At 40.4% G+C, this 27,794-nt stretch overlaps 1 protein-coding gene across 1 annotated transcript; it reads right to left on the minus strand.

The window, feature by feature from the left end:
* Positions 1–1,792: 1,792 nt before the first annotated feature.
* On the minus strand, positions 1,793–27,794 carry LOC132821678 (extracellular calcium-sensing receptor-like). Its single transcript, XM_060834388.1, has 6 exons — positions 27,655–27,794; positions 20,591–20,882; positions 14,418–15,254; positions 11,236–11,463; positions 6,743–6,866; positions 1,793–2,718 (listed from the first exon to the last, which is right to left on the minus strand). The coding sequence occupies exons 1-6, from the start codon at positions 27,780–27,782 to the stop codon at positions 1,793–1,795; spliced, it is 2,535 nt and encodes an 844-aa protein (XP_060690371.1). The 5' UTR covers positions 27,783–27,794.

Genomic DNA, 27,794 nt, shown 5'->3' on the forward strand with positions numbered 1-27,794 from the left:
TGTACTAAAACTGAGGTTTTATGAATAAAAGCTAAATTATGAAACTAATGATCGACTAGGCCATAATGAAGCATGAACTAGAAGTCACCTCTGTTATGCCAGGAACATGGTAACCTTGGGCAAGAAACCAAGGAATGCTTCAGTTAGACACAGAGGGCAAAATACAATGAAAGCTCTTTTCATGACATACACAAAAATCAATAAATGTTAACATGAAGATGATAAGGGAATGTGCCAAATAGCAGAAATTGTAAAATAATATAACATTTTAATTAAAGAAATTGGCAGAGAAAAGCGTGAAATGCTTTAACCAATGGAATTGTCAGTAATGATTTTTAATGTAAGAAAAATCCATAGCGTGAGATGTTTAAACCAATGAAATTATCACCAATGTATTTGAATGGAAAAATAATGTATAAGTATTAGTGCTGTAAAATCTCCCGTTGCGATTTCCGAAGTCCTTTTTGGAACTCGCCCAATCTTCGAAGATTGAATAAACACCTGTTGCTCCGTCTGTGTGTGTCTCGCAGTATTTCGATTTGCCACGGGAGAAGTGATAGCCGGTGGGGATAAGGGCTGATACCAGTCAACTTGGAGTTCGCCTTTTTGAACTTAACCTTGCGGACAGTCTCCCTTGATACAAGGGTTAAAGGACAGTCCGCGGTTGGCAGAGTTCGGAGGCAGGACCCGGTTGTTCTGAATCAGATCCCTAGAGTTAGAATAGTTAGCCAAGTGTCAGGAACTATTCTCCGGAGATTCAGAAAGCCTAGACAGAAATCACTTATAACAACATCATCAGTGAGCCTCAGGATGAAGCACTGGTGGTATGGCCCACTTTCTATTTATCTGTTCAGATTTCCTTGGGTTTGTGATGTCATTCCTTGTGATGGTGCCATTTATTGTTCTTTTTCTCAGGAGATGGTAAAAGGGATCCAAGTCAATGTGTTTGTTGATAGAGTTCCAGCTGGAATGCCATGCTTCTAGGAATTCCATGCATGTTTCTGTTTGGCTTGTCCTAGGATGAATATGTTGTCCCTTCCTCATCTGTAAAGAGACTAGTGAGAGTGGGTCATATCTTTTTGTGGCTAGTTGATGTTCATGTATTCTGATGGCTAGTTTGCTGCCTGTTTGCCCAATGTAGTGTTTGTTACAGTCCTTGCACGGTATTTGGGAAATGAAATTAGTTTTGATTCCAGCTCAGCAGGCAAACCTACATCCAGAACCTCAATCTGAGCTACAAATCTTCTCAAAACAGACTTTCCGTTTTCATTTAAGAAAATATTGCACTGGGCTACCATTCTTAAGTAAATCAAGGAATATTTTGAAATGAAGATGCAATTTGGGAAAATATTGCTGATTGCATTATTTCGGTTAAGCATTCTTTGTTTGGCAATTTGAGCAGTAGTTTGAGGCAATACGTCCAACACAAAAATGTAACAAGCTTTAGAGTGCCATATGTACTCAGATTACTGACTGCACTCAATGTGCAAATTTGGTCTGAAAACAGAGAGTGCTGCAGGAACACAGCAGGTCTGGCAATATTGTTGGAGAGACAAACAGAGTCAATGTTTTGCAGCCAACTTGATGCTTCTTTGGAACTATTCTGAAGAAGAGTGATTCTGGACTCAAAAGGTTAGCTCTGTTTCTCTCTCCATAGACATTGCAAGGCATGCTGGGTTTCTCCAACACTTCTAATTTTTATTTCAGATTTCCAGCGTCCACAGTATTTTGCTTTTAAGTGACCTTGAGGTTGAAAGAGACTTAATTGCCTAATGTTAGAATCAAAATCGTATTAAGATGACTGGTATGTTTTCAACTGGCCTGTTTTATTCATGAGATGTTTCTTTGTGTTTCTTTCTGGTTTTAACAGGATTATGTAACATTTTGGAGCAAAAATGCAGATAAGCAGACCAAAGCTTGATGCCAAAATGGCAAAGATTTCAACAGCGACAGCATATTTTCCTGGAGAACTGATGTAGGCTGGAATAAAAGCCAACCAAACTGCACAGAAAATCAGCATGCTAAAGGTGATGAATTTGGCCTCGTTGAAGTTATCCGGCAGCTTTCGAGCAAAGAATGCAAGGACAAAGCTCACGCAGGATAAAAGGCCGATGTAACCCAGCACACAGCTAAATGCCATCACTGAGCCTAAATCACACTCAAAAATAATCTTCTCATTGTAATATTTAGTCTGCTTTACTGGAAATGGTGAAGACACAAGGAGCCAAGCCACACAGATTACAAGTTGGAGAACTGTGCAGGCCAGGACGCTGAGGAGTTGCTGCAGAGTCCCAAACCATTTCATCATGTTATTGCTGGGAAGAGTGGCTCGAAAAGCCACCAGTACAACCAGGGTTTTGGCCAGTACACATGAAATGCAGAGAACGAAACTGACCCCAAACAGTGTGTGCCTCAGCATGCAGGACCAGACTGATGGTTGGCCAATAAAAGTCAGCGAGCACAGGAAACAGAACATCAACGAGACGAGGAGAAGGAAACTGAGTTCAGAGTTGTTGGCTCGAACGATTGGAGTTTTCCTGTAATACCAAAGGACCCCTGCAACAGACATTGTGCTAGCTGTTCCAAGCAAGGACACAGTTGTTAATGTGATTCCCATTGCCTCGTCAAATGCGAGGAACTCAATTTCTTTCGGGATGCATTGATTTTTTTGTAGGTTGGACCAGTCTTCCAGTGCACAAGGAATACAGTTCAGTGAATCTGAGAACAAATCAAGTGTTTGCATTGATTTAGTTGCTATAAAATGAACACACACACACACACACACACTTGTATGGGACTAATGATAAATGCTAGAAGGAGTAGTTGTACAAGAGGTTAGCGTATAAGATGCTGGATTAGTGATGCTGGAAAAGCACAGCAGTTCAGGCAGCATCCGAGGAGCAGGAAAATCGATGTTTTGGGCAAAAGCCGTTCATCAGAGTAGAGGTCCACTTTGGACCACCTTATCTGGTTTCCAGCATCTGCAGTCATTGTTTTTACCTAGTTCGAGCATAAGAGTGTTGCAGCTGGGAATGTGTGCTGTTGGGGGCTGTGGTGGGGAAATGTTTTAGCCTAAGGAAAGAAAGGCTAAGTTCACAGAAAGATCTGAAGTTAAGAATTAGAACATTACATTGAAGGTTTTCGGAGGTCTGGAGCCAATGTATCTGAGAGAAGAAAGGCATATCATGAATTTAGAGTGGGTCAGAATAAGCATAAAAGAATTGGATGAACTGCAGCTTAGAGTAGATAAAGTTTGAGGTTCCATTAGTTAATCAATTCTTGAAGCATTCAAAGGCATGGAAGTGCCCTTTTGCAGCAGCAAGACATAGAGATGGAGGCTGGAAAAAGGGATCTTTACAATGGAGAGTTTATGTGGTCAAGAATAGTTGTGTAATAATAGGGTGGCGAACTATCTATTTTGAGGAAGGTTCACTCAACCCAAAATGTAACTTTGATTTCTGTCCACAAATGTTGCCAGACTTCCTGAGTTTTTCCAGCAATTTCTGTTTTTGTTGCTGCTGGTGAACTATCTATTTTAGCTTGCAATAGTGACTAAAATGAGAATTGGAATCAGAATTTGTGAAATAGGGAAGGATATTGGCTGAACTCTTCCCATTGTTGAGTGGAAGGAGGTCACAGTTCGTCGCAACTGGATGTTAGCACAAATATAGTGGAGCGGTTGAGAAAACTTTGGAGAGTTGGAGGCTAAAATGTTTCATCCTTGAGTTAAATTGTGGGGATGTGCGTCATATTGTGTGGGATACTACCATTGGGAAAGCCCACTGGATCAACAGCCTACCAGGCTCTGAAGTGTTCACTCACTCTTCTTAGAGAATTTCAGCAATGTCTTTCCTTGCTTGAAACTGCTAGCCATTCAGAGAGTGGCAGCCATAGCAAGTAGCAGCACTGCTGCTAAGGCATAGGAAGAACGAAGTCCTGAATCAACAGGCAAGATGTTAACTATTTGGGGCCTTTGCATTCGTGGAGAGAGAGGGTCAGGACAATCAAAAGCAAGGACAGAGGTGTGGCTTTAAATGGTCATTCCTTTTGACCCCATCCATATCCTAGCTAAAAGGGCTGCCAATTTTTTTGCTGGTAGGGAATACATTTAATCCAGGTGATGGTGAAGCGCTCCTTAAGTCAGCCATTGCTTGACTACTTAAAGGCCTTAATTCATCAAGTGCCTACAAGGTCAACCTGGGGCCTTCTGAGCGGTACTTAATTTATCGGTGGCAGGAAGGAGATGGTGACTTATTAGTGCCAACCCATCAACTGCCTTCCATGACTCATATGCCACTTATTCTCCGGTGAGGAAAATCCCAGCCAGAGTTCATTGTCATGAACACCCCTTATCTAGAGATAATGTCGAAAAATGTGATACTGGAAAAGCGCAACCAGTCAGAAAGCATCCAAGAAGCAGGAGAGTCGACATTTCAACCATAAACTCTTCAAAAGGAATTCCTGATGAAGAGCTTATGCTCAAAACGTCGACTCTCCTGCTCCTCAGATGCTGCCTGACCGGCTGTTCCTTTCCAGCACCACACTTTTTGACTTTGATCTCCAGCTTCTGCAGTCCTCACTTTCTCCTAAAGAGACCTAAAGGGCAACTTTTTCACACAGAGGGCGGTACATGTATGGAATTAGATGGCAGAGGATGTGGTGGAGGCTGTTACATTTGCAACATTTAAAAGGCATTTGGATGGGTATATGAATGGGAAGGGTTTGAGAGATATGCGCCGGGTGCTGGTAGGTGGGACTATATTGGGTTGGGATATCTAGTCGGCATGGACGGGTTGGACTGAAGGGTCTGTTTCTATGCTGTACATCTCTATGTCTCTATGACTGGCACACGGGCATGGAAAAGGAGACTGTAAAGAATGGATTTCTGTGGGATCCAGGAATAAAGGTGTAGTGGCAGAAAGGAATGCATTTGATGTATTCCTCTGGAAAGACCCAAACCAAGTGATTAGAATCATGCTGAGTTGGACAATAGAGGAAAGGAGTTGGAGAAAGATGTGTGAACATGGGCCAAGCTAAACACAGAAGTGTTCAAGGAGGTTAGGTCATGATAATGCACAGACGATGTTACTTCAGTACAAAATGTGCTGCCTGAGATGATAGTAGAAGCAGTTCAACAATAATCAACCAAAGAAATTGGATGATTAATTGAAGGCAAAACTAATATTTTGAGTTATTTGGAAAGAGCAACATCGCAGAACAAATTTGGATAGCAACACTAAAGACTGAAGGCAGGTTTTATAGGCAGCATGTTCTTCATTTGTGATCTTTGACTGTACGTTTCTATGATGTGACCAATTGTCTCAATGTTTATTCATTGGCAGATTATTATTCAACTAAAAATAATTTGACATTGCAAACTTTTTACAAGTTCAGCTAGATATTTGTGGGCGGCACGGTAGCACAGTGGTTAGCACTGCTGCCTCACAGCGCCTGAAACCCGGGTTCAATTCCCGACTCAGGCGACAGACTGTGTGGAGTTTGCACGTTCTCCCCGTGTCTGCGTGGGTTTGCTCCGGTTTCCTTCCACAGTCCAAAGATGTGCGGGTCAGGTAAATTGGCCATGCTAAATTGCCCGTAGTGTTAGGTAAGGGGTAAATGTAGGGGTATGGGTGGGTTGCGCTTCGGCGGGTCGGTGTGGACTTGTTGGGCCGAAGGGCCTGTTTCCACACTGTAAGTAATCTAACCTAATCTAATATTCCAACAATAATGAATTCCATTGTTTCAAGATCTGGGACTACAATGGGGTATGAATCTTGAACACAGTAACTTCCACAAAGTTTTTCTTGAGGAATAAAAGGCCAAACCCATTACAAAGAAAACCGAATGGTGAAGGAAAGCAATCGAGAAAATCATTTTGTTTAATGGAACCACCAGTGAATGTGTGATTGTTCTACTTAGACAGTAAAAAGGGAGATTTAATGCAAGCGTTCAAAGTAAAATGATGTCTTATCAGTATAATGAAGGATAAATTGTTTCCAGTGATGGGTGTACTCTGAGGTAACTGGTACCAGAATAAGAGGCAACATGGATAAATTTATACAATGAGTGATTTGTTGTGATTTCGAATGCATTGTCTGTAAAGAGGTAGGAAACAACTCCAAAACTGAAAATGTGTTGCTGGAAAAACGCAGCAGGTCAGGCAGCATCCAACGAGCAGGAGAATCGACGTTTTGGGCATAAGCCCTTCTTCAGGAACCTGACAATTTCCTGACCTGCTGCACTTTTCCAGTAACACATTTTCAGCTCTGATCGCCAGCATCTGCAGTCCTCACTTTCTCCTAGAACAACTCCAAAAGCCAATTTCAAAAGAAGGAATGGAGATGCATTCAGAAAAGGATACATTTACAAGGATGGAAGAAAGAGCTTGGCAGTGGAACCATCTGGGTTGTTCTATCGATGAGTTAACATGGGGAGCAAGTGCTCGTATCTTGATTAAACAGTGTAGAGAGGAGAAAGAATCACCATGAAATCATTTTGGTTCTTAGAAGGATTGAGAGAAGAAATTCTGGAGAAATATTGAGCAAAAGTGTAATGAAAAAGAGAAAGATATGAAGATAAAGAGACCACAGGATACATGCCAAAGATGAAAGGTGTATTTTCAATCTCAGTCATCCATCTCATGTTGCATTCTTCCCCTGAATGCAAGAGCAATAATAGACTTTGAGGAGAATTCACATCATGGATGGACATGGGAAGTTTTATGGAGAGGTAATAAATTTACCTGTGTCATTAGTAATTTCACCATCAGGGCAAGGCAAACAATCAGAACAGCAAAGTGGTTGTCCACTTCGAATTGCTTTCCTTGTGCCAGGAGGACATCTTTCTGTACACACTGACTGGGGAACCTAAATGATAAAAACAAAAAGCATGCACACAAACTGGGTGTTGAGTTCAATTTTTACAGTATGAAAATGAATAATGTCCGTTCACCCATACCTCATCTGTTCACTAACCTACAATGGCTATTGGTCCAGTGAACCTTAGATGTTAAAATTTTCATCCATTTGTTCAAATTTATGCACTAACTCACCTCTTCCCTATCTTTGTAACCTGTCCTAGCCACACAACCCTGTGAAATCTCTTCACACCTCAATGTGGTCACTTCTGCACTCCTAACTTTTATCACCCCAACTTTGGTTGCCAAGTCTCCAGCTGTCAAGATAAACCTCTGGAATTTCCTCCATAAACTCTCCTACCTCTGTCCATCCTCCTTTAAATTACTCCTTATAACATACGTCTTTCACCAATTATTTAGGCCAAACATCTCATTATGAATCTCAGTATCAAATGTGCACATCAGTAAAAGTAAAATCAATAAGCTTCACATGGTCAGGAAGGAGGGATCACACCTAGAGTGTGACACAGTCCGAGTGAGTACATAGTTTGGAGAATTTTGAGGCAATGTAAGATTTTGTACAGAGGGCAACAGATGCTTTTTGCTTTTTTTTTGTTTGATCATAATTTGTATGTTTTTTTTTAATGGGATAATTAAAGCCCAGGATCAGGGGTCCAACACAAAAGAGAGACATCATAGGTGAACTGTAAGTTGGTGATGCATACTAATTTGGATATCTATTATGGGTAACTTTCAGATTGTAGTAAATAGGGGAAATGCTATAAGGCAACATTATAAAAGACCAGTAAAATTTTTTAAAAATCAAAAATCAAATTAAGGACTAAGTAATTATAAGAGAGATTCAAGGCCAGGTGATGTGTTGCAACTGCATGATTTGGGAGCTGGTTGACCCCATTGTGGTTTATAGTGACTATGTCTGTTGCAAGTGTTGGTTGCTTGAGGAATTCTGATTGATGAGCTGGAATCTGAGCTTCAAGCACTGTAATACATCAGGGAGGGTACGAGTTATCTGGACACTGTATTTCAGGAGGCAGTCACACCCCTTAGATTAACTCCCTTGAATTCGTCAGTGGTCACAGAGTGTGAATACAAGCAAGGAAAGTAGAGGGATCTAGGAGTACCGCTGAAGGAGCGTCAGCCCTTGAGCTTGTCCAACAGGTTTGAGATTCTTGACCACTGCATGAATAAGAGTAGAGTCTACAAGGAGGATGAGCAAACTGACCAGAGCACAGTGATACAGTGAGCCATTCAAGAAGGGGGAAGATAAAAGAAATGTAGTTGAAATCCGGGATAGTAAAGTCAGGGGAATTGACACTGTTCTGTGGTCAGGATTGAGAGTCCTGAAGGCTTTGTTGCCTGCCTGGTGCCCAGGTTTAGGATACCTCATTTGGCTGCAGATGAATATGGAGTGGGAGGGAAACGATCCAGTTGTCATGGCCCACGTAAGTACCAACAATTTAGGTGGAAAGAGGAAAGAGTTTCTGCTGAGGGAATAGGAGAAGCTAGGGGCTAAATTATAAAGCAGAACCATAAAGGTAATAATCTGAGCCACAAGCGAATTGGCACAGGGTCAACAAGATTAAAGAGGTAATCACCTGGCTCAAATATTAATGTGGGAGAAACGGGTTCAAATTCGTGGGATGTTGGCACCAAGGCTCAGGAAGGAGGGAACTGTTCCAATGAGGCAGGATGCAGCTGAATCATGCTGGAACCAGGGTCCTGGTGAAATGCATAACTCGGGCCATGGACAGAATTTTAAACTAAATCATGGGGGTGTAGGTTCAGTTGAATGGAATATTATGCTAAGAGCCAAAGGGTAGGTGGACTCAGCAGAGGTTATTAAAGTTTCCAGAACAAATTAAAGGTTAGGAACCTAACTTCAGGCACAGCAGATAGAGGGACAACTATGAGAAAAGAGGCAGTCAAAGCAGGATTCAAGGTGTATTACTTAAATACATGCAATATACAAAAGAAGACATATAAACTTGTAGCACATATCGAAATATCCAAGAATATACGTTCTATCAAAAGCGCAGACATATGGGGGGGGGGGGAGGGGGAAGGATGATTGGGGAGGATGGTGGTATTGTCTTGTTAGTAAGAAATGAAATTACATCGATAACAAAAAATGATATAGAATCGGAAGGGGTAGAATCTGTGTGGTTTAAGTTGAGGGACCACAAAGGAAAAAAAATCCCTGATAGAAGTTAGGCACAGGCCTCCTATCAGGATGTATGGAGAAAATAAATCAGGAAATAGAAAATGCAAATAAGAAAGTCACTATTGCAAAACTTGATTTGATTTGATTTATTGCTGTCACATGTGCTGAGGTACAGTGAAACATGTACGTTTCAATGCGCAGGTGGACTGGGAAAATTAAGTTAGTAACATGAGGAATTCATGAAATGTCTATGAGATGGCCTTTGGAACATCTTGTAGTAGAGGTCACTAGGGAACAGGAAATTCTGGATTTGGTGATGTGCAATGAGGCAGACTTGATTGGAGAGTTTAAGCTGAAGGATGCAGTGACCAAAATATGATAGAATTCACCTTGCAGCTTGAGAGAGAGAAGGTGGAATATGATGCAATGGTACTACAACTGGCAGCTACAAAGTCATAAGGGAGGATCTGACTAGAGTTAATTGAAAGGGAAGACAGTGAAGCAGCAGTGGCAGGAGTTTCTGGGAAGTCAAGGATAACATAAAAACCAAAACAAAAAGCACACAATGCAGTGAAGATTAATGCAGAGCAAAAAGATTGGGAAGCCTTTACAAACCAGCAGAAGATAACTTTAAAAAGTATTAAAAGGGAAGAAGATGGAGTATGAGGGTAAGCTCGCTAATAATACAAGAGTGTTTTTATACATTAAATGATAAGAGAGAGGCAAGAAAGGACATTGGACCACTGGAAACAGAGGCTGGAGAAGTAGTAATGGTGAACAAGGAAAAGGTAGAGGAACTGAATAGATGCTTTGCATCAGTCTTCACAGTGGAAGACACCAGCAGCACACCAGAACTTCAAGAGAATCAGGGGGTAGAGGTAAGTGTCATGGTCATCACTAAGGAGAAGATGCTGAGGAAACTGAAAGCTCTGAAAGTAGATAAATCACCCGACCAGATTAAGAGAGTTCTGAAGGAGATAGCTGAAGAGATTGTAGACACATCTTTCAGCAATCATTGGAGTCAGGGAGGATTCCATAAAACTGTTTAAGAGAGGGAGGGAGAAGGCAGGAAATTATAGGTTATTGCAGTGTACTTGAGAGTGCATGACAAAGTAGGCTGGGTCAGAATGGCTTTGTTGAGGAGAAGTCATGCTTGAAAAATCTGATAGAATTCTTTATGGAGGCAATGAGCACTTTAGGCAAAGGAGAAATGGATGGGCTGTTGATTAGCAAGAGGTTCAAGGGTTATGGGGAGAAAGCAGCAAAATAAGATTTAAAGAAACACCTCAGCCATGATTGAATGGTGAAGTAGAAATGATGGGCCGAATGGCCTAATTCTTCTCCTATATCTTCTGGCCTTATGGTCTTCTTTGGTCATGCTTCTTTATGTGCTTTAGGTGTTATACAAATACAGGTTATTGTGGTATTTATTTTCCATCTTTAGTTGCTCTAAAGATTTGATAAGGGGTATACTGCTCTACTTCAAGGAGATAATTGGGAACCAATCACAGTGAACTGATACTGGAATGAAAACAAAAATTGCTGGTAAAGCTCAGCAGGTCCAGCAACATCTATCGAGAGATATTGCCAGACCGGCTGATTTTTTTCCAGCAAGATTTGCTTGGGTTTCTGATTTCCATCATCCATAGTACTTTGTTCTTTTTAGTTGTGATGTGATACTGGAGTTTTTTTTAAAGAACCCCTACACTCTGGAAACAGGCTCTTCAGCCCAACAAGTCTACACCGACCCTCCGAAGACTAACCCACCCAGATCCATTCCCCATATTTACCCCTGATTAATGCACCTAACCTACACATCCCTGAACACTATGGGCAATTTAGCATGGCTAATTCACCTAACCTGCACATCTTTGGACTGTGGGAGGAAACCAGAGCACTTGAAGAAAACCCACGCAGACATGGGGAGAATGTGCAAACTCCAAACAGACAGTCACCCAAGGCTAGAATCGAATCTGGGTTCCTGGCATTGTGAGATAGCAGTGCTAACCACTGGGCCACCATCCTGCTCACGCACTGAGTACTGCCCATGAGTTGTGTGAAGGTTATATCAGGCAATGACATTATTGAAGCAGTCAGATTTGATAAGAGTCAGACAACTTTCACAATATTTGCAAATAATGGCAGTAATATCCATCAACAAAATCTGTAGAGCTAAATAACAATTGACCAAACTTACTGTCATTTGACCGTTGTGCCAAATAATATTTTCCTCATTTATCAGAAGTTCGTTTCCCAAACCTAATGCAGCATTAAAGCTGCCAACCTGAACATATTTAATGGAACCATCTGCATTTTTGTGCCAGTTGATTATATCATAAGAGGCAAGTGGATCCCCATTCTCATTGAAATAGATTTCTTCCCCTAACTTAGTGGTGAATCTCACTTCTTTTAGGTAATGGAGGAGCTGTGGAAAGATGAGAACACAGGTTAACAGCCATGCTTCAGTATTTAGGCGTCAGCATTAATGCTGATGTATTCACAAATGCATTAACATTAATAGAAGGCACACCATGTCTAAGATACTGCACCGGAACAAAATATAAATCAGATGTTATGCATTGAAAACGCTAAAGAAATGTTAAGAATTTCATCCAATAACTTGACTTTCTCTGCCCAAGTGGTAAAACTGAAAATCTCTCCCACTCTTCTCCAAAATTCTGTAGAATGCGGGAAGGTTCCAATAGATTGGAAAGAAGCAAATTTAACACCTTTATCCGAGAGAGAGAGATAGATAGAAAGTAAGAAACCACAGACCAGTTAACTTAACATCTGTCATAACATTGTAGCAAGGCATTTTGGAAAGTTCAGCAGAAGCAAGCTGAGTCAACTTGGTTCTGTAAAAGGAAAATCATGTCTAGTCATTGTATTAGAGTTATTTGAGGAAGTGACATGCACTATGGACAAAAGAGGACGTATTAGATTTCCAGAAGACAGTTACTGAGGAGCTGCACCAAAAGTTACTGTAAAAAATAAAGGCTCATAGTGTAGCAGGAATATACTTCAATGGATAGAAGATTGGCTGGCTAACAGCAACAGATAGTCAGCAATACTGAAGAAGAATCATATTGGACTCAAAAGGTTAACTCTGTTTCTTTCTCTACAACTGTTACCAGACTGACTGAATTTATCTAACATTTTCTGTGCTTGTTTTAGATTTTCAGCATCTGCAGTATTTTGCAGATAATAAGCACAAATGGGTCATTTGCAGATTGGCAAGATGTAATGAATGCTGTGCCACAATCCCACTACTGGAACCTTAACATTTCACAATTTATATGAATGACTTGGATAAAGGGACCAAAGGTTTGGTTGCGAATTTTGATGATGATACAAAGAAAATAAATTGTGAAGGGGTCATAAGGAGGCCTCAAAGAGTTAGGGATAAGTGAAGTGAGTGGGAAAAGATTTGGCAAATGGAATATAATGTGAGAAAATGTGAAACTATCCATTTTAGCAGGAAGAATAAGTAAGAGCCATATTATTTAAATGGTGAGAGAGTGCAAAACTCTGGAATACAGAGGAATCTGGGTGTTCTTATGTATGATCACAAAATATTTTTATATAGGTACAGCATGTAATTTGGGAAGCAAATACAAAATTGTCATATACAAAAACAGAAATTACTGGAAAAGCTCAGTAGGTTTGGCAGCATCTGTTGAGAGAAATCAGTTAATATTTCTGGTCAAGTGACCCTTCCTCAGAACATTTTTTATCATGTTGTGAGTGGCATTAATTACAACTGTCAGGAGATTATACTTTAGTTATACTGGCACACTCTCCTCATTCCTGATGAAGGGCTCTGGCCCGAAATGTCGAATTACCTGTTCCTTGGATGCTGCCTGACGTGCTGTGCTTTAACCAGCAACACATTTTCAGCTGTAAATGCTTTGAAACCCATTCAGAGAATGGCTATTGAACTAATACCTAGAATGGACAGCTTGTTTAATGAGGAAAGTGTAGATCGGCTAGGCTTACTGGTGTTTTAAAACTAAGAGGCAACTTGATTGAAATATGTAAAATTCTGAGAACTCTTGATGGGATGTAAAAATGATGCTTTGTCTTGTAGGAAAAACAAGAAATAGTAATCTCTGTCTAAAAACAAGGAAGTGTTCATTTCAGATAATGGCAAGAAGAAATATTGTCTCATGGGGGGTCGTGAGTCTTAGGGACTTTAGTTTTTAAAGGGCAGTGGGAGCAGAGTCTTTGAATATTTTGAAATAAATAGATTCTTCAGAATCAAGGGGATTAAAGGTTAGCAGAGGTAGGTCGCTTTATGGAACAACCTGATCAGTCATGATCTTATTAAATGGCAGAGCAGGATCAACAAAATAGTTTCATAAAATGGTAGCTCAGTGGTTAGCACTGCTGCCTCACAGTGCTAGGAACACTGGTTTGATTCCAGCCTTCGGCGACTGTCTATGTGGAGTTTGCATATTCTCCCCATATCTGTGTGAATTTCTTCTGGGTGCTCCAGTTTCCTCCCACAGTCCAAAGTTGTGCATGTTTGGTGGATTGGCCATGAGAAATATGGGGTTACAGGGATAGGGGTGTGTGTGTGGGTGGGATGCTCTTTGGAGAGTCAGTGTGGCTTGATCGGCCAACTGGTCTGCTTCTACATTGCAGGGATCCTATATATCTAGATGTAGATACAAACAGCACCAAGCTTCATCCCACAATTTTCTCCCTTTTACAAGATGCAGCCAACTCCTTGCAAGCTTGCTGCAGCACATCTAACACTAATATTTCTTATACCTGTTAAATTTTTAAACTTAAATTTTAAACGTGTAAACATTACTAATAACATTATTTTCTGTCTCTGTCTAAGTCTTTTTGATCTGTACATCCTTGTTTACTATGATCTGCCTGTTCCGCTCAAAAGCTTTTCACTGTACTTCAGGGTACATGTGTTAATAAGTAAATCAATCAATTAAACTAAAAGCATGGGTACAAATTGACATTCACGTGGCACATTTGAACCCACTGGATTTTTCAGCTGGATGGTGTAAAGACTTAAGGGCAAACCTAATCTAATCTCATCTAATGTTCAGACATGTAATTTATCACTTTTGCGAAGTGTAGTAAGAAATCCTGGTTCATTACTTTTCATTTCACCAACCCAAAAGGGTAGTGGCTTGTACCATCTGTAGGACGAAGGAGAGACCAATTTAGTCAATACAGATAATATTGGGCTTGACTTGCTCTGTGTAACACAGACTGACCAAGACGGCTGTGGTAAATCAATAGTATAACATAGTTGTTCGTGAAACAATAAAAAATGGAGTATCCAGAAAATGCCAGATGGATATAAGTGTCCTCATGTTAAAAATGTCAATTTCTTTAGAGTACAAAGTCTCTTACCTGCCATGGTTTGAAGTTGAAAATATTGGCACAGGTGTTATTTGATAGGAAACCAGTGCCATTTTTGCAAGAGTCCAGATTATGAAGAGCATGTGCTATTGTGTATATGGCCTTATACACATTGTAAGAAACCCTCAGTTCAGACACATCTGAATAGATGCTGTAGGTATTGTTTAAATCCTCTATACCTGTGCATTGTCCATGAGGGACTTTGGATTTGTCAATCCCTTTGTTGGGACCTGATGCTCCAAGGGAACATTGAAATAATGTCTCCCACAATTCTCGCACAAAGGGATTATTTGGGGATTTGAAAGGATGGACGTGAAGAAGAAAACTCCTCAGGCCTGGAATTTCAGATTTGGGAATTGCAAACCCTATTGTCCCACTCAAAGTCAGGAAATGTTCTTTTGTCGCGATTAAAGCAGATGTAACCCAGGCCTCACTCGCTATCCATTGTCGACCAGTAAGATTTTGCTTCACGACTTCTCTGATTAAAGGGTATGCATCTCCCTCAATGGCAAACATGACAATGACCCTCGCAGTAGATGTCTTGATGGTCTCCGTTATTTGAAGTATCCTTTTCCTGGAGTATATTTTTGGAATTACTTCTGTAAAAGCAATGCAAACACCAAGTTTTCTGACTGCGTCACTGAATGCTTGAATTCCATTATGGCCATAGTCATCATCACCTGCGATCGCTCCAATCCAAGTCCAGCCAAATCGCTTCACCAGTTGAGCAACACCTTGAGCTTGGTGGGCATCACTTGGCATCGTTCTGAAAAAAGCTGGGAACTTATTCCTGTGACTTAGACAGGCACAGGATGCAAAGTAGCTGACCTGGAAAAAGTCAATTATGCAGTTCATAATGCAGCATAGAAAAAAGTTGTTCATAGAATCTTGACATAGTACAATAAAAAAAACATTTGATACATCATGCCTGTGCTGCTCTATAACAAAATAATACAGTTTAGCCTATTTCTCTGCTGTTTCCCCATAGTCCTAACTTTGTTTTTCTTTTTCAAGTATCCAATGTCATTTTGAATGCTATTATTGAATCAGCTTCCAACACCTTTTTTTCGACAATGTACTCCAGATCCTTCCAACTCACTGCTTATTTTATTTTCTCCTGTCATCTTTGGTTCTTTTGCCAATTACCTTAAATCTGTGCCTTTTGATAAGTGACCACATTGCCAGTGGAAATTGCTTCTCCCAATTTATTTTATCAGTACCTGTCTTAATTTTGAAACCCTTTCCTAAATTGTCTTCTCCTGAAACTTTCTGCTCTGAGTTTTTCTAAATAACTGAAATTCCTATTATTATTTTATTATTCTAAAGCACCTCCTATATATCCTCCTTGAAATGTGATGGTCTGATGTGGGCATAACACTCTAATTGTCTGACAGGTCAAATTGTATTAAGCATCAGCAAAACAATGCAATCATCTTTCCTTACCTGAAGGCTAAAGCTTTGATGCTTAAATGCTTATTCTTCATATGTCCCATTGAGATTCTATAGTGTCATGGGGCAGTTGCAAACAAATCAAATCCCTATCCTTACCCAATGTTGACAACTCACTTTGGTACACTAACACCTAAAATCCAAAACAGCAAAACCAGTTAAAAGAAAAAAAATACTCATCCACATTGGTGCCCAGGCCAAGATTTATTACTCATCCACATTACTCATCCAAATTACTCATCCACATTGGTGCCCAGGCTAAGATTTATTGCCCATCCCTGATTGCCCTGAGGGTAGTTAATAGGCAACGGCATTGCTGTGATCTGGAGTCATGTGTGAGCCAGAACATAGGATATTATGGAACCAGATAGGTGTTGGCAATAGTTCATTGTAGTTCCACAGTGACTGTGGAAGCAGGCTTTCTTTTTATTCCAGAACTTTATTGAACTCAATTTTCATCATCTGCCATGGTGGGACTCAAAACATGATGTCAAATCATTAACCTGAGGTTCTGGATTTAATACCAGTAAAATTTCCACAATGCCATTATCTTTCCTGAACTGAGATGGTAATCATAATTGAAGAACTAATTTGGGATCGAACTATGCCTGTCTGATTTAGAAATGCAGAAAACAGGAACAGAAAGGACCATTTGGTCTACTGATTCCGTTCCACCATTCAATATTATGATGGCTAAACCGCCATCTCAGTCCTGTACTATGCTTTCTCTCCATATCTCTTAGTTTCTAGAAATCTAACCATTTATTTCTTATGTGACTTGTTCAGTGACTTGACCTCCACAGTCTTATGTGCCAAGAATTCTACACAAAATCATACAAATACACAGCACGGAAACAGGCCTTTCGGTCCAACTTGCCCATGCTGACCAGATATCCCAACCCAATCTAATCTCCCCTGCCAGCACCCGGCCCATATCCCCCCAAATCCTTCCTATTCATATACCCATCCAAATGCCTTTTAAATATTGCAATTGGAAGCCTCCACCACTTCCTCTGGCAGCTCATTCCATACACATACCACCCTCTTAGGTCACTTTTATACCTTTCCCCTCTCACCCTAAACTATGTCCTCTAATTCTGGACTTGCCCCACCCCAGGTAAAATACATTGTCTATTTATCCTATCCATGCCCCTCTTGATTATATAAACCTCTATAAGGTCATTCCTCAGCCTCCGACACTCCAGGGAAAACAGCCTCAGCCTATTCAATCTCTCCCTATAGCTCAAATCCTCCAACCCTGGCAACATTCTTGTAAATCTTTTCTGAATCTTTTCAAGTTTTACAACATCTTTCCGATAGGAAGGAGACTAGAACTGCATGCAATATTCCAACAGTGGTCTAACCAATCTCCTGTACAGCCGCAACATGACCTCCCAACCTCTGTATTCAATACTCTGACCAATAAAGGAAAGCATGCCAAACACCTTCCTCACTATCCTATCTACCTGCGACTCCACTTTCAAGGAGCTATGAACCTGCACTCCAAGGTCTCTTAGTTCAACAACACTCCCTTGGACCTTACCATTAAGTGTATAAGTTCTGCAAGGATTTGCTTCCCCAAAATGCAGCACCTCACATTTACCTAAATTAAACTCTATTTGTCACTTTTCAGCCCATTGGCCCATCTGACCAAGATCCCGTTGTAATCTGAGGTAACCTTCTTCGCTGTCCACTACACCTTCAATTTTGGTGTCATCAGCAAACTTACTATTTATACGTCTTATGCTCCCATCCAAATCATTTTAAAAAATGATGAAAAGTAGTGGACACAGCTCCGATCCTTGTGGCACTCCACTGGTCACAGGCCTCCAGTCTGAAAAACAACCCTCCACCAACACACTCTGTCTTCTACCTTTAAGCCAGTTCTGTATCCAAATGGCGAGTTCTACCTGAATTCCGTGAAATCTAACCTTGCTCACCAGTCTTCCATGGGGAACCTTGTCAAATGCTTTACTGATGTCCATTAAGATCACATCTATACATCTTGACCACATCCTGAGTTTTTTAAAAAATTCTTTAACAAGGTTAGGGCATAGCTAGGCCAGCATGTATTGCCCATCCCTAATTGCACAGAAGCAGTTAAGAGTCAACCACATTGCTGTGGGTCTGGAGTCCAGACTAGACAAGGTAAGGATGGCAGTTTCCTTCCTTGAAGGACATTAGTGAGCCAGATGTGTATTTCTAACAATCAACAGTGGTCATCATTAATTCCAGATTTTTATTGAATTCAAATTCCACCACATGTTGTGGCAAGATTTGAACACAGTTATCCAGAACATTACCTGGATAATACCATTAGGTCACCACATCACCCAAGTGAAGAAATTTCTTTTTTTCTTAGCTCTAAATGGTGTACCCTTATCCAGGGACTATGAGCTCATGTTCTATATACATTGCAGCCCCCTTTCCTCCCTTCCCTGCCAACCACCAACACCACATCCCTCCCCCCCCCACTAATTCCAGACAAGAAACATTATTTTTGCATCCATTCTGTCCAATCCTGACAGAATTTGATCTGCTTCAATGACATTACCTCTTATTCTTCTGCACTCTATAAGTTTAGTAACACATGCGATCATGCATTTATTCACAAATGAAAAATAATTAGTGAAAATAATATGCTAACAGTGACTTAAAAGAATTTTTTTAAATGATGGAAGTTTTTGAGAGAGTGTTTACAGAGAGAATGTTTCCTCTTCACAGGAAAGATCATAAATAGAGATCACCAAAATAAGATAGTCAGCAACAAAATTCAACAGGGAATTCAACTGATGCTTCTTTCGGTAATAAGTGGTAAGAATATGGAACTCACCATCACAGGGAGTGGCTGAAATGAATCTTATAGAATCATTTGAGGTGAAGTAGAAAATGGAGTGATGATCGTTACAATGGAAATTTGAATATGAAAAGATCTGCAAAGTTTGAGTGGAACAGAAATAAATGGCATAAACTGCTTAGGTGGAATAGCTTGTTTTTGCACTGTGTAGAGTCGAAAGATGTGGTGCTGGAAAAGCACAGCAGGTCAGGCAGCATCGGAGGGGTGACGAAGGGCTTATGGCCGAAACATTGATTCTCCTGTCCCTTGGATGCGCCTGACCTGCTGTGCTTTTCCAGCACCACACTTTTCAAACCTGACTCTCCAGCATCTGCAGTCCTCACTTTCTCCTCCTCCTCTGCACTGTATATATATATATATAATATATATATATATATATATGTGTGTGTGTGTGTGTGTGTGTGTGTGCATATATAAGGACTTGGGGCAGAACTTTATTCCTCAGTTGTAGAGGCCTTTGGACAGATTGTCAAATGTGTTCGATTTTGAGTACACACATAAGGAGGGAGACTTGGAGGAGGTGTAACATAAATGAAAAACGATGCTGTTGCTAAACTTTATGTTGAGGAATGGTCTGATTATTGTGCATAAAATTATCAAGATACTAGACAAACATGATGTCACCATAGTCCTGCTTTCTCATTAGAAAGAGACAACTGGCAGTGGTTCAACCAAACGGTCATCATGACTCAGGTGGGGGAAGAGGTTGAAGAGGAGAGTCCTTCACAATAACCTCAGCCAGCGCAAGAATTGAATCTGTGCTGTTGGCATCACTCTGCATTGCAAACCAGCCATCCAGTCAACTGAGCTTTCTGACAGGGAATATGGAGCTGAGACACAATCAAAGCAACCATGATCTTATTGAATGGTAGAGCAGGGTCAGTAAGCAAACTGACCTCCTCCTCCATCTATTTTGATACCATAATTACAGTGGAGATGCCTTCTTGATTGTACGTAGGAGGATAAAGGGAAAACCAAGGGAAAATCAATGCCTTGAGATTGAATTTAGATTCAAACCTTTGGATCAATCTTCATCCTGCACGCTTACTAAAATGGCCAATTCATAATTTGGACATCTGAGGCAAATTGGCAGCTTGCCACCTTATCACACATCCAGTATCAGTATTATATTTCCTGTCAAACTAGAGTTTGCAACAATAACAACAGCATGCAATTATACAAATCCTCTATTGTGGTAAGATACCTCAAGAGTTTCATAGCAACATATTTGAAGTAAGGACACTTCAGAATAGGTGAGAAAAACTTCGTCAGAGAGGGGAGTTTTGAGGAGTGTGCCTGCAAGGAGGTGTAAAAACGTAGTGTGGTGGAGAGATTTAGAAAGGGAAGGACAAAATGTAGGGCCTTGTAAATATGGAATGCTGAATTTCAAGATGCTTGAATTAAGGCACATAGGGTTCTGTCAGGGTTGAGGGGCCAGACACAGAGATAAGAAGGGGCAAAGATACAGAGGGATTTGAAAACAAAAATAAAAATATTAAAAATCAAGACATTGTTAATGTGCAGCCAATGTTGGACAAGGGGTACAGGAGTGATGAGTAAATGAAAATTAGGTGCAATTTAGGATGCAGGCATCACAGTTAAAGATGAGTTCAAGCGATGTAAGTTAAAAGATGGGGACCAGATATTGAAAATGCCAAGTTTAAAAGTGACAATGGCTTAGCAGCAGATGAACTGAGACAGGATATTTGTTGGGCATTGCCACACTATAGAAATAGGTAGTTTTAGTGATGGTGCAGATGGGGTTGTAAATGGTATGGTTTGGCCTCAGATATCTGGATTAAGTCTTTGTTCACTGTTGGATGAATGTCAAACTGGAGACCTTGAACTCAAAACATACCATCGGAATTCTGAAAGCGCCCAGTGTTCTTTGTATAATCATCGACTGTGTTGATCCTGAGTCTCCGACAATTACAGGAATGGTGGAGAATCCCTTGCAGTCTTGCTTGGATATTTCTTCATTTTTGCCATTGGTAGATGCTAAGGCTGCTCTGAGAGACTGGGTGTGTGTTGCACAGGTATCATAAATCTGAAAACCCAGTTTTATATTTGGAAGAAGCAGCTCATCTCTGTTTATTTCTTGAATGGCAAAAATCATTGTCTGGACCCAGCGAAAAGATCTGAAATCAAAACTGAGAATGCAGGTTCAATGATTAACTTACATTCCATTTTTTTCACAAAACAAACAGAGATTAATGGTTAGATTTCTAATGTGCTGCCAAAGCATTATTAATTCCACATATCAAAACTACTTGATTTCCATTTTCATGTCAAGCTGAGAAACCTACTGCAGAATTAATTTACTTTGAGATTCATGGTGAAATGGAAAAATAAAAAACTCACAGAATCCTATTGTTATTGTTCAGAAGATAGCCATTCAGATAGATGTACATTTCTATTGCAGTTTTTACAACTAGCAGATGTCCTAATGTACTCAACTGTGAATGATGTACTTTTGAAGTGTTTAGTTAATGCTTTGGGAAATGAAGTCCACCTAAGAATACAAAATGTTGGAAATGGAAAAGAAAGCAAAAACAGGAGAAACACACAACAGGTCAGGTAACATTTGTGAAGAAAGCCAACAGAATATTTTAGGCTGTGGGCAGCACATCAAAATCTGAGTCTTGCAGAGGAACAGTATTGAAGGAAGAAAAGAACAAACAAAGTGAAATAGCAGGAGGGAGTACACAGTAACATATGTTGCAAGGAGCTGAAGCGAAGGGAAAATGGTCAAATCACACAAGTGACCCAATCAGAATGGAAGAAAATCAAAGACAAAAATCACACACGGCAGGTTATAGCCCAACAGGATTATTTGGAAGTACTAGCCATTGTTGTGCTGCTCCTTCATCAGGTAACTAGTGGAGTAGGATCATGAGACACAGAATTTATAGCAAAAGATCATAGTGCCATACAACTGATGAGATATATTGAACAAACCTAGATTGCTGTTAAGTCTTGCACCTTTAGAATGGGTTGCAGGTTTTGATTCATTAACAAGTAAATCCCTGAACTTTTTTCAAGTCACATTCCCGAGGTAACTGATGTGGAAGTTCCAGTCAAGGCATATGAGGTACAGGCTTGGATTCTTTGTCAGCTGATCAACCACGATTGGTTAGGCCAGTAAAACTCAGGGTGCCAAAAACTGGGATTTCCTCTTGTACTGTCATCGATGATCAGTCCCCCTCCCAGAAACCACCTGATTGATTGTCTTGGCTTGCAGTCGGACTGGGAGTCAAGAATACTGTAGGATCAGCTAGATCTTTGTCAGGAATGGAGATCTCACATGAGAAAGGGAGGCAGAGGAATCAATCTCTGTGGAAGGGGTGGAATGTCAATCAATGAGTGAGATGGGTGTTCTGAGGGAGGAGTGAACTGATTACTCAGGGCCTTGAAGACAGGTGGTTAAGTTAGCAGATTCCACCTGTAATAAGAGACAATTTAACCAGTGCCCTTTGACATTCAATGGCATTCCTTCAGTGAATCCCCCACTATCAACATCCTGGGGATTAACATTGATCAGAAACTCAACTTTACATATTAACTTGGCATAGAGAGAGTGCAGAAAAGATTAACTAAGATGCTACCTAGTTTGGGTTTCAAGGAGAGGTTGGATAGGCAGGGACTTTTAGCATAGGAGACCGAGGGGTGACCTTATAGAGGTCTATAATATCATGACAGGCAAGAAAGATAGAAACAACTTTCCCCAATGATAGGGAAGTCTAAAACTCAAGGACATAGGTTTAAGCTGAGATGGGAGAGATACAAAGGGTTTGGAGGAGCAATATTTCTCATAGAGGGTAGTTTGTGTCTTGAATAGGCTATAGAGGTAATGATGAAGTGAGTACAATTTTGTCATTTAAGAAACACACAGCCATGTACATAGACGGGATAAGTATGGAGGACATGGACTAAATGCATGCAAATGGGACTAGTTTAATTGTTAAACCTGTATGACATGGACAGGTTGAGCTGAAGGGCCTGTTTCCATGCTGTAAACCTCAATGACTCTATACTAATATACTGGCTACAAGAACAAGTCAGAGATTAAGAATACAGCAGTAAGTAACTCACTTCCTAACTCCCCAATGTCTGTACACAATCTACAAGGCACAATCCAGGAATATGATGTAATATTCTCCATCTGCCTTGATGAGTGCAGTTCCAACAACACTCAAGAAGCTTGTTATGATTTATGGCACCACATCCACAAACATCCACCCTCCACACCCAACACTCAATAGCAACAGAATATACTACATAAAAGATGCATTGGAGAAATTCACCAATGATCTTTAGACAGCACCTTCCAAATCCATGATCACTTCCAACCAAAAAATAGAACGCTATTTACATGGGAATATCACCATCTGCAAATTCCTCTCCAAGCCACTCATTATTCTTACTTGTACATGTTCTTTCACTGTCAGTGGATCCACATCCTGGAATTCTTTCCCTCAGAGCATTGTATCAACAGCACATGACCTCCAGCATTTCAAGAAGGCAGCTCACCAACACCTTCTCAAAGACAGCTATGGATAGGCCATAAGGCTGGCCACTAATGGCACTCATGACACCAGAGAGTATGAGAAAAAGTCTGAGGGAGAGGGCTAATAGAAGTTGGATTATAGGATTGGTGGCTTGGACATGAATTAGAAGTGTTGGGGAGCTTAGAGGCCTAAGGAGAAAGAGATTGCAGACCTTTTGGGTTGAAGAACTGAGGGGCATAAAATGTCTTGTGGGTTGGCATCTATCCTAAGGGATATCAGAGGCTTTGTAGGATTGGATCAAAGCCCTGAAGGTTGTCTGAGGCTGGTGTGGAGGCTTGTATTCGATGTTTGGTAAACCTCATTGACAACAGCCAAATTCAAAGAGCTACGTGCCAAGACGTTTACATTCTCACTTTCATATTTAAAATACCAGCCAATGCCCTTGGATCTGGTTTGTTTCCTGATCACATTACCACTTCAGTTAAATATGGAAGCTAGAAAGTTAGAGGTGGATTTGTGTCAAAAATCTGATTTTTATGATTTTAACCCACCCATTCCATCGCAAAGCCAATCCAAACTGACTCTTGCTTTGTTTGAAATTCTTTTCCCAGTTTGTGAACAGCTAGAGAGGGCTGGGGAAAAGGTGGCTGGGTTAGAGAGTCAGAGAAACTTGGCAAATCAAATGAGGACCAGGAATCTGATGAAAGAATAAAACAGTCAACATGAGGTGACCTGGTATTTGTCCCTCAAATAATATCACTCAAGAAAAGAGTATTGAATAACTATCACATTAATGTTTGTGAGATGCTAGTGTTTACAAATCTGCTGCTAGTTTTTCTACATTATAGCAATAGCTACACTTCAAATGTCTTCGGCTGTCACTTAACACAGAATGTGTCATTGGATTCCTTCATCTTTCTAACTGAGCTCAATTGGAATCTGAAGAAACAGCAACTCTTCTATCAACAAGGAATTCTACAGCTTTCCCAACATAACATTGAATTTACAAATCATAGACCCTGCCCACTCTTTTTTTGATCAGCAGTTGTTAATGTTGACTCCATTTTGTTTTGCCCATTTACACATCTTTAGACCTTTCTTTTGCCTCTTTTGTCTATTTTTTACTTTGCGCTATCATCCCTTTTACATTTTAATCTCTCCTGCCTTCAACTCTATCACTAGATTTCCTTCTGGTACTCTCCTTCTTTCCCCTCTTGCTCTACATTAAAACTGTACCAACTCTAAGCAATCCCAGTCAGGAAGAGTCACCACACAGAAACGTTAAGCCTGTTCCTCTCTTCGCGGATGCTGCCTGAATATTTCCAATACTTTTATTTTAACTGTTGGCTTTTTTGTAATAGGATCATGGGTATTACAGCTGTTCGCATTATATATTAATGATTTGGATGAAGGGACTGGGGGCATTCTAGCGAAGTTTGCATATGATACGAAGTTAGGTGGACAGGCAGGTAGTACTGAGGAAGTGGGGAGGCTACAGAAGGATCTAGACAGTTTGGGAGAGTGGTCCAGGAAATGGCTGATGGAATTCAACGTGAGCAAATGCGAGGTCTTGCACTTTGGCAAAAAGAATAAAAGCATAGACTACTTTCTAAATGGTGAGAAAATTCGTAAAGCCAAAGTACAAAGGAATCTGGGAGTGCTAGTCGAGGATTCTCTAAAGGTAAGCATGCAGGTTGAGTCCGTGATTAAGAAAGCGAATGCAATGTTGTCACTTATCTCAAGAGGGTTGGAATATAAAAGCAGCGATGTGTTACTGAGACTTTATAAAGCTCTGGTTAGGCCCCATTTGAAGTATTGTGTCCAGTTTTGGTCCCCACACCTCAGGAAAGACATACTGGCACTGGAACGTGTCCAGCGGAGATTCACACGGATGATCCCTGGAATGGTAGGTCTAACATATGAGGAACGGCTGAGGATCCTGGGATTGTATTCATTGGAGTTTAGAAGGTTAATGGGAGACTTAATAGAGACGTACAAGATAATACATGGCTTGGAAAGGGTGGACGCTAGGAAATTGTTTCCATTAGGCAAGGAGACTAGGACCCGTGGACACAGCCTTTAGAAATAGAGGGGGTCAATTCAGAACAGAAATGCGGAGACATTTCTTCAGCCAGAGAGTGGTGGACCTTTGGAATTCATTGCCACAGGGTGCAGTGGAGGTCGGGACGCTAAATGTCTTCAAGGCAGAGATTGATAGATTCTTGTTGTCTCGAGGTATTAAGGGCTACGAGGAGAACGCTGGTAAGTGGAGTTGAAATGCCCATCAGCCATGATTGAATGGCGGAGTGGACTTGATGGGCCGAATGGCCTTACTTCCACTCCTATGTCTTATGGTCTTATTACCATATAAATGCAACTTTTTCGATCTTTCTTTGCAGCACTCCTGAGATCTGGTATGGTTAAATACAGAGAATTTCTGTCTTCATGCTAACATCCAAAAGCTCATCTTCACCTGTACCAATCTGCAAATTTACATTGACAATAACCAAAAATCTGCAGAATGTGCTGTGCTATAAACTTACCACCAAAGTACCAATTTATTACTTCACTTTGAATTAAATCTTTTCCATTCCATGCAGCTCTGATTCTACATTGACAGTTGCATATGCCAGGATTCCCTCTGCTATCTCACTGAAAATTTACCATCCCAGGATATTCAATGCTATTTCCCTTTGGAGCCACAGATCATTCCAAATTGGAGCTACAACAACGTTTGTTCATTGCCACTGGGTTAAAATCCTGAAACAATCATCCTAACAGCACGATGAGTATGCACAGACTCCATGGACTGCCTCAGTTAAAGAACTGCTTCACTACTTTCTCCAGGGAAATTAAGGATGGGCAATACATGCTGTCCTAACTAACAAAACCACATCTACAAACATATAAATTTTTAAAAAGCACTTTATTTCCAGGAAGTACTTTTAAAGTGCGGTCACTGTTGTAATGTAGGAAACAACAATTTTTACACAGTTAAGTTCCATGAATGGCAATGACTCGCTTTTTCGAAGTGAGTTTGAGGTAGGGCAACTATTTGCTGTGACATCTAGGAACCTTTTTCCTGTTTTTCTTTAAAAGGTGTCATGGGTTTTATATTCAGTGAGCACTTCCAGAACCGCAGCATTCTTTCAGTACTGGCCATGAAATGTCAACTGAGATCTGCTCATGTATCTGGGATGAGTACCGAATCGACAACTGCAGACTCAGAAATAATCATGCTACTCACTGAATCATGCTTGACCCTGACAGAATGAATTCTTTCACATGCGATCCAGAGCACTTAAAAGGCAGCACGCTTTATGACTGTGCGGAGCACCTATACCAAACTCTATTCTCAGCCAATGCCAACGCATGCACTTTCTAGCAGGGCACCCTGGATTACTGTCAGCACTGGGGAATCTTGGCATTTTTTTTGTTTCCCTCCTTTAACAGCAATGAGGACAAGGGTAGCAATTTGATTAATGTATTTGTTGAAGTCATCAGGAATCAAAGTTTCTCAATGTTTGTGACTCAATACTGCAACAGATATTGTGTTATCTATCAATCCTTCCATTATTCAATAGATATCTTCAATGACATCGGATATTGTATTATCTGACAGAAAATCATAGAATCATAGAATAATATAGCATATAGAAGAAAGGCATTTAGTTTATCCCTAGCTTTTTCTCTTGAAATCGTAATTACTCCCATTCAAATTTCTCTCAATTCTCTTTTGAATGTTATAATTGAATCTGTTTCCACTGCTCTCTCAGATCAGACCAGGTTTCTGGATTAAAAAAAGCTTCTCGCATGTTGTTCCTAGTCTTATGTCAATGATCTTAAATCTGTGACCTCTAACTACTGAACAGGTACTGCTGTTTTCTCCTTAAAATAAGTTTTCTACAATCCTAGAAATGCTTTATCCAATAGACAGCATTAATAATCAAGTCAATTACTCACACAAGCAGCTTGAAGAGTGGCATTATAAGCTATCAGAAGAGAAAAACCCCAGTTAACCTTATTTGTCGAGAAACAGTTAACAAGTTCCTTCACTTTTTCACTATTAATTTGATACGGATGTAACCTATGCATGTTTTACACAGCTCAGCGCTCCTGTCAAACAGTTTCAATGAGACATTCTGAAGCTATTAAGTGATTTAGAGCCATATCAATGGAACTATGATCTTTTTGTTTATTTACTTCAGATCAGAATAAGTTGATAGCAAACATAAACCTAAACTCATCAGATCATCAGTTCAAAATGCTTCTCTAATCAATTGTTTTTACAAAATATGAAATACAAAAATTACTCAGAATTTTGTGAGCAGCGGAAAGGAACCTGTGATGATGCTAATTGTCCAGTCCTGGAAATATTTCCATTCACAGGTGGTTCAGTCAAGCGCAGACTTACCCCTCACACTGCGGTGTTACAGCCTTCACTTGAAAGGATGAATCTGGTTGAATTATTCGATAATGGATTGGAAACAAACCAGCCAGGATCACATCCCCATCCTCAAAGATGGTTGAGACATTAAACATTGCTCTAGGCTT

This window comes from Hemiscyllium ocellatum, chromosome 13 (genome assembly GCF_020745735.1).
Source record: "Hemiscyllium ocellatum isolate sHemOce1 chromosome 13, sHemOce1.pat.X.cur, whole genome shotgun sequence".
Lineage (NCBI taxonomy): Eukaryota > Metazoa > Chordata > Chondrichthyes > Orectolobiformes > Hemiscylliidae > Hemiscyllium > Hemiscyllium ocellatum.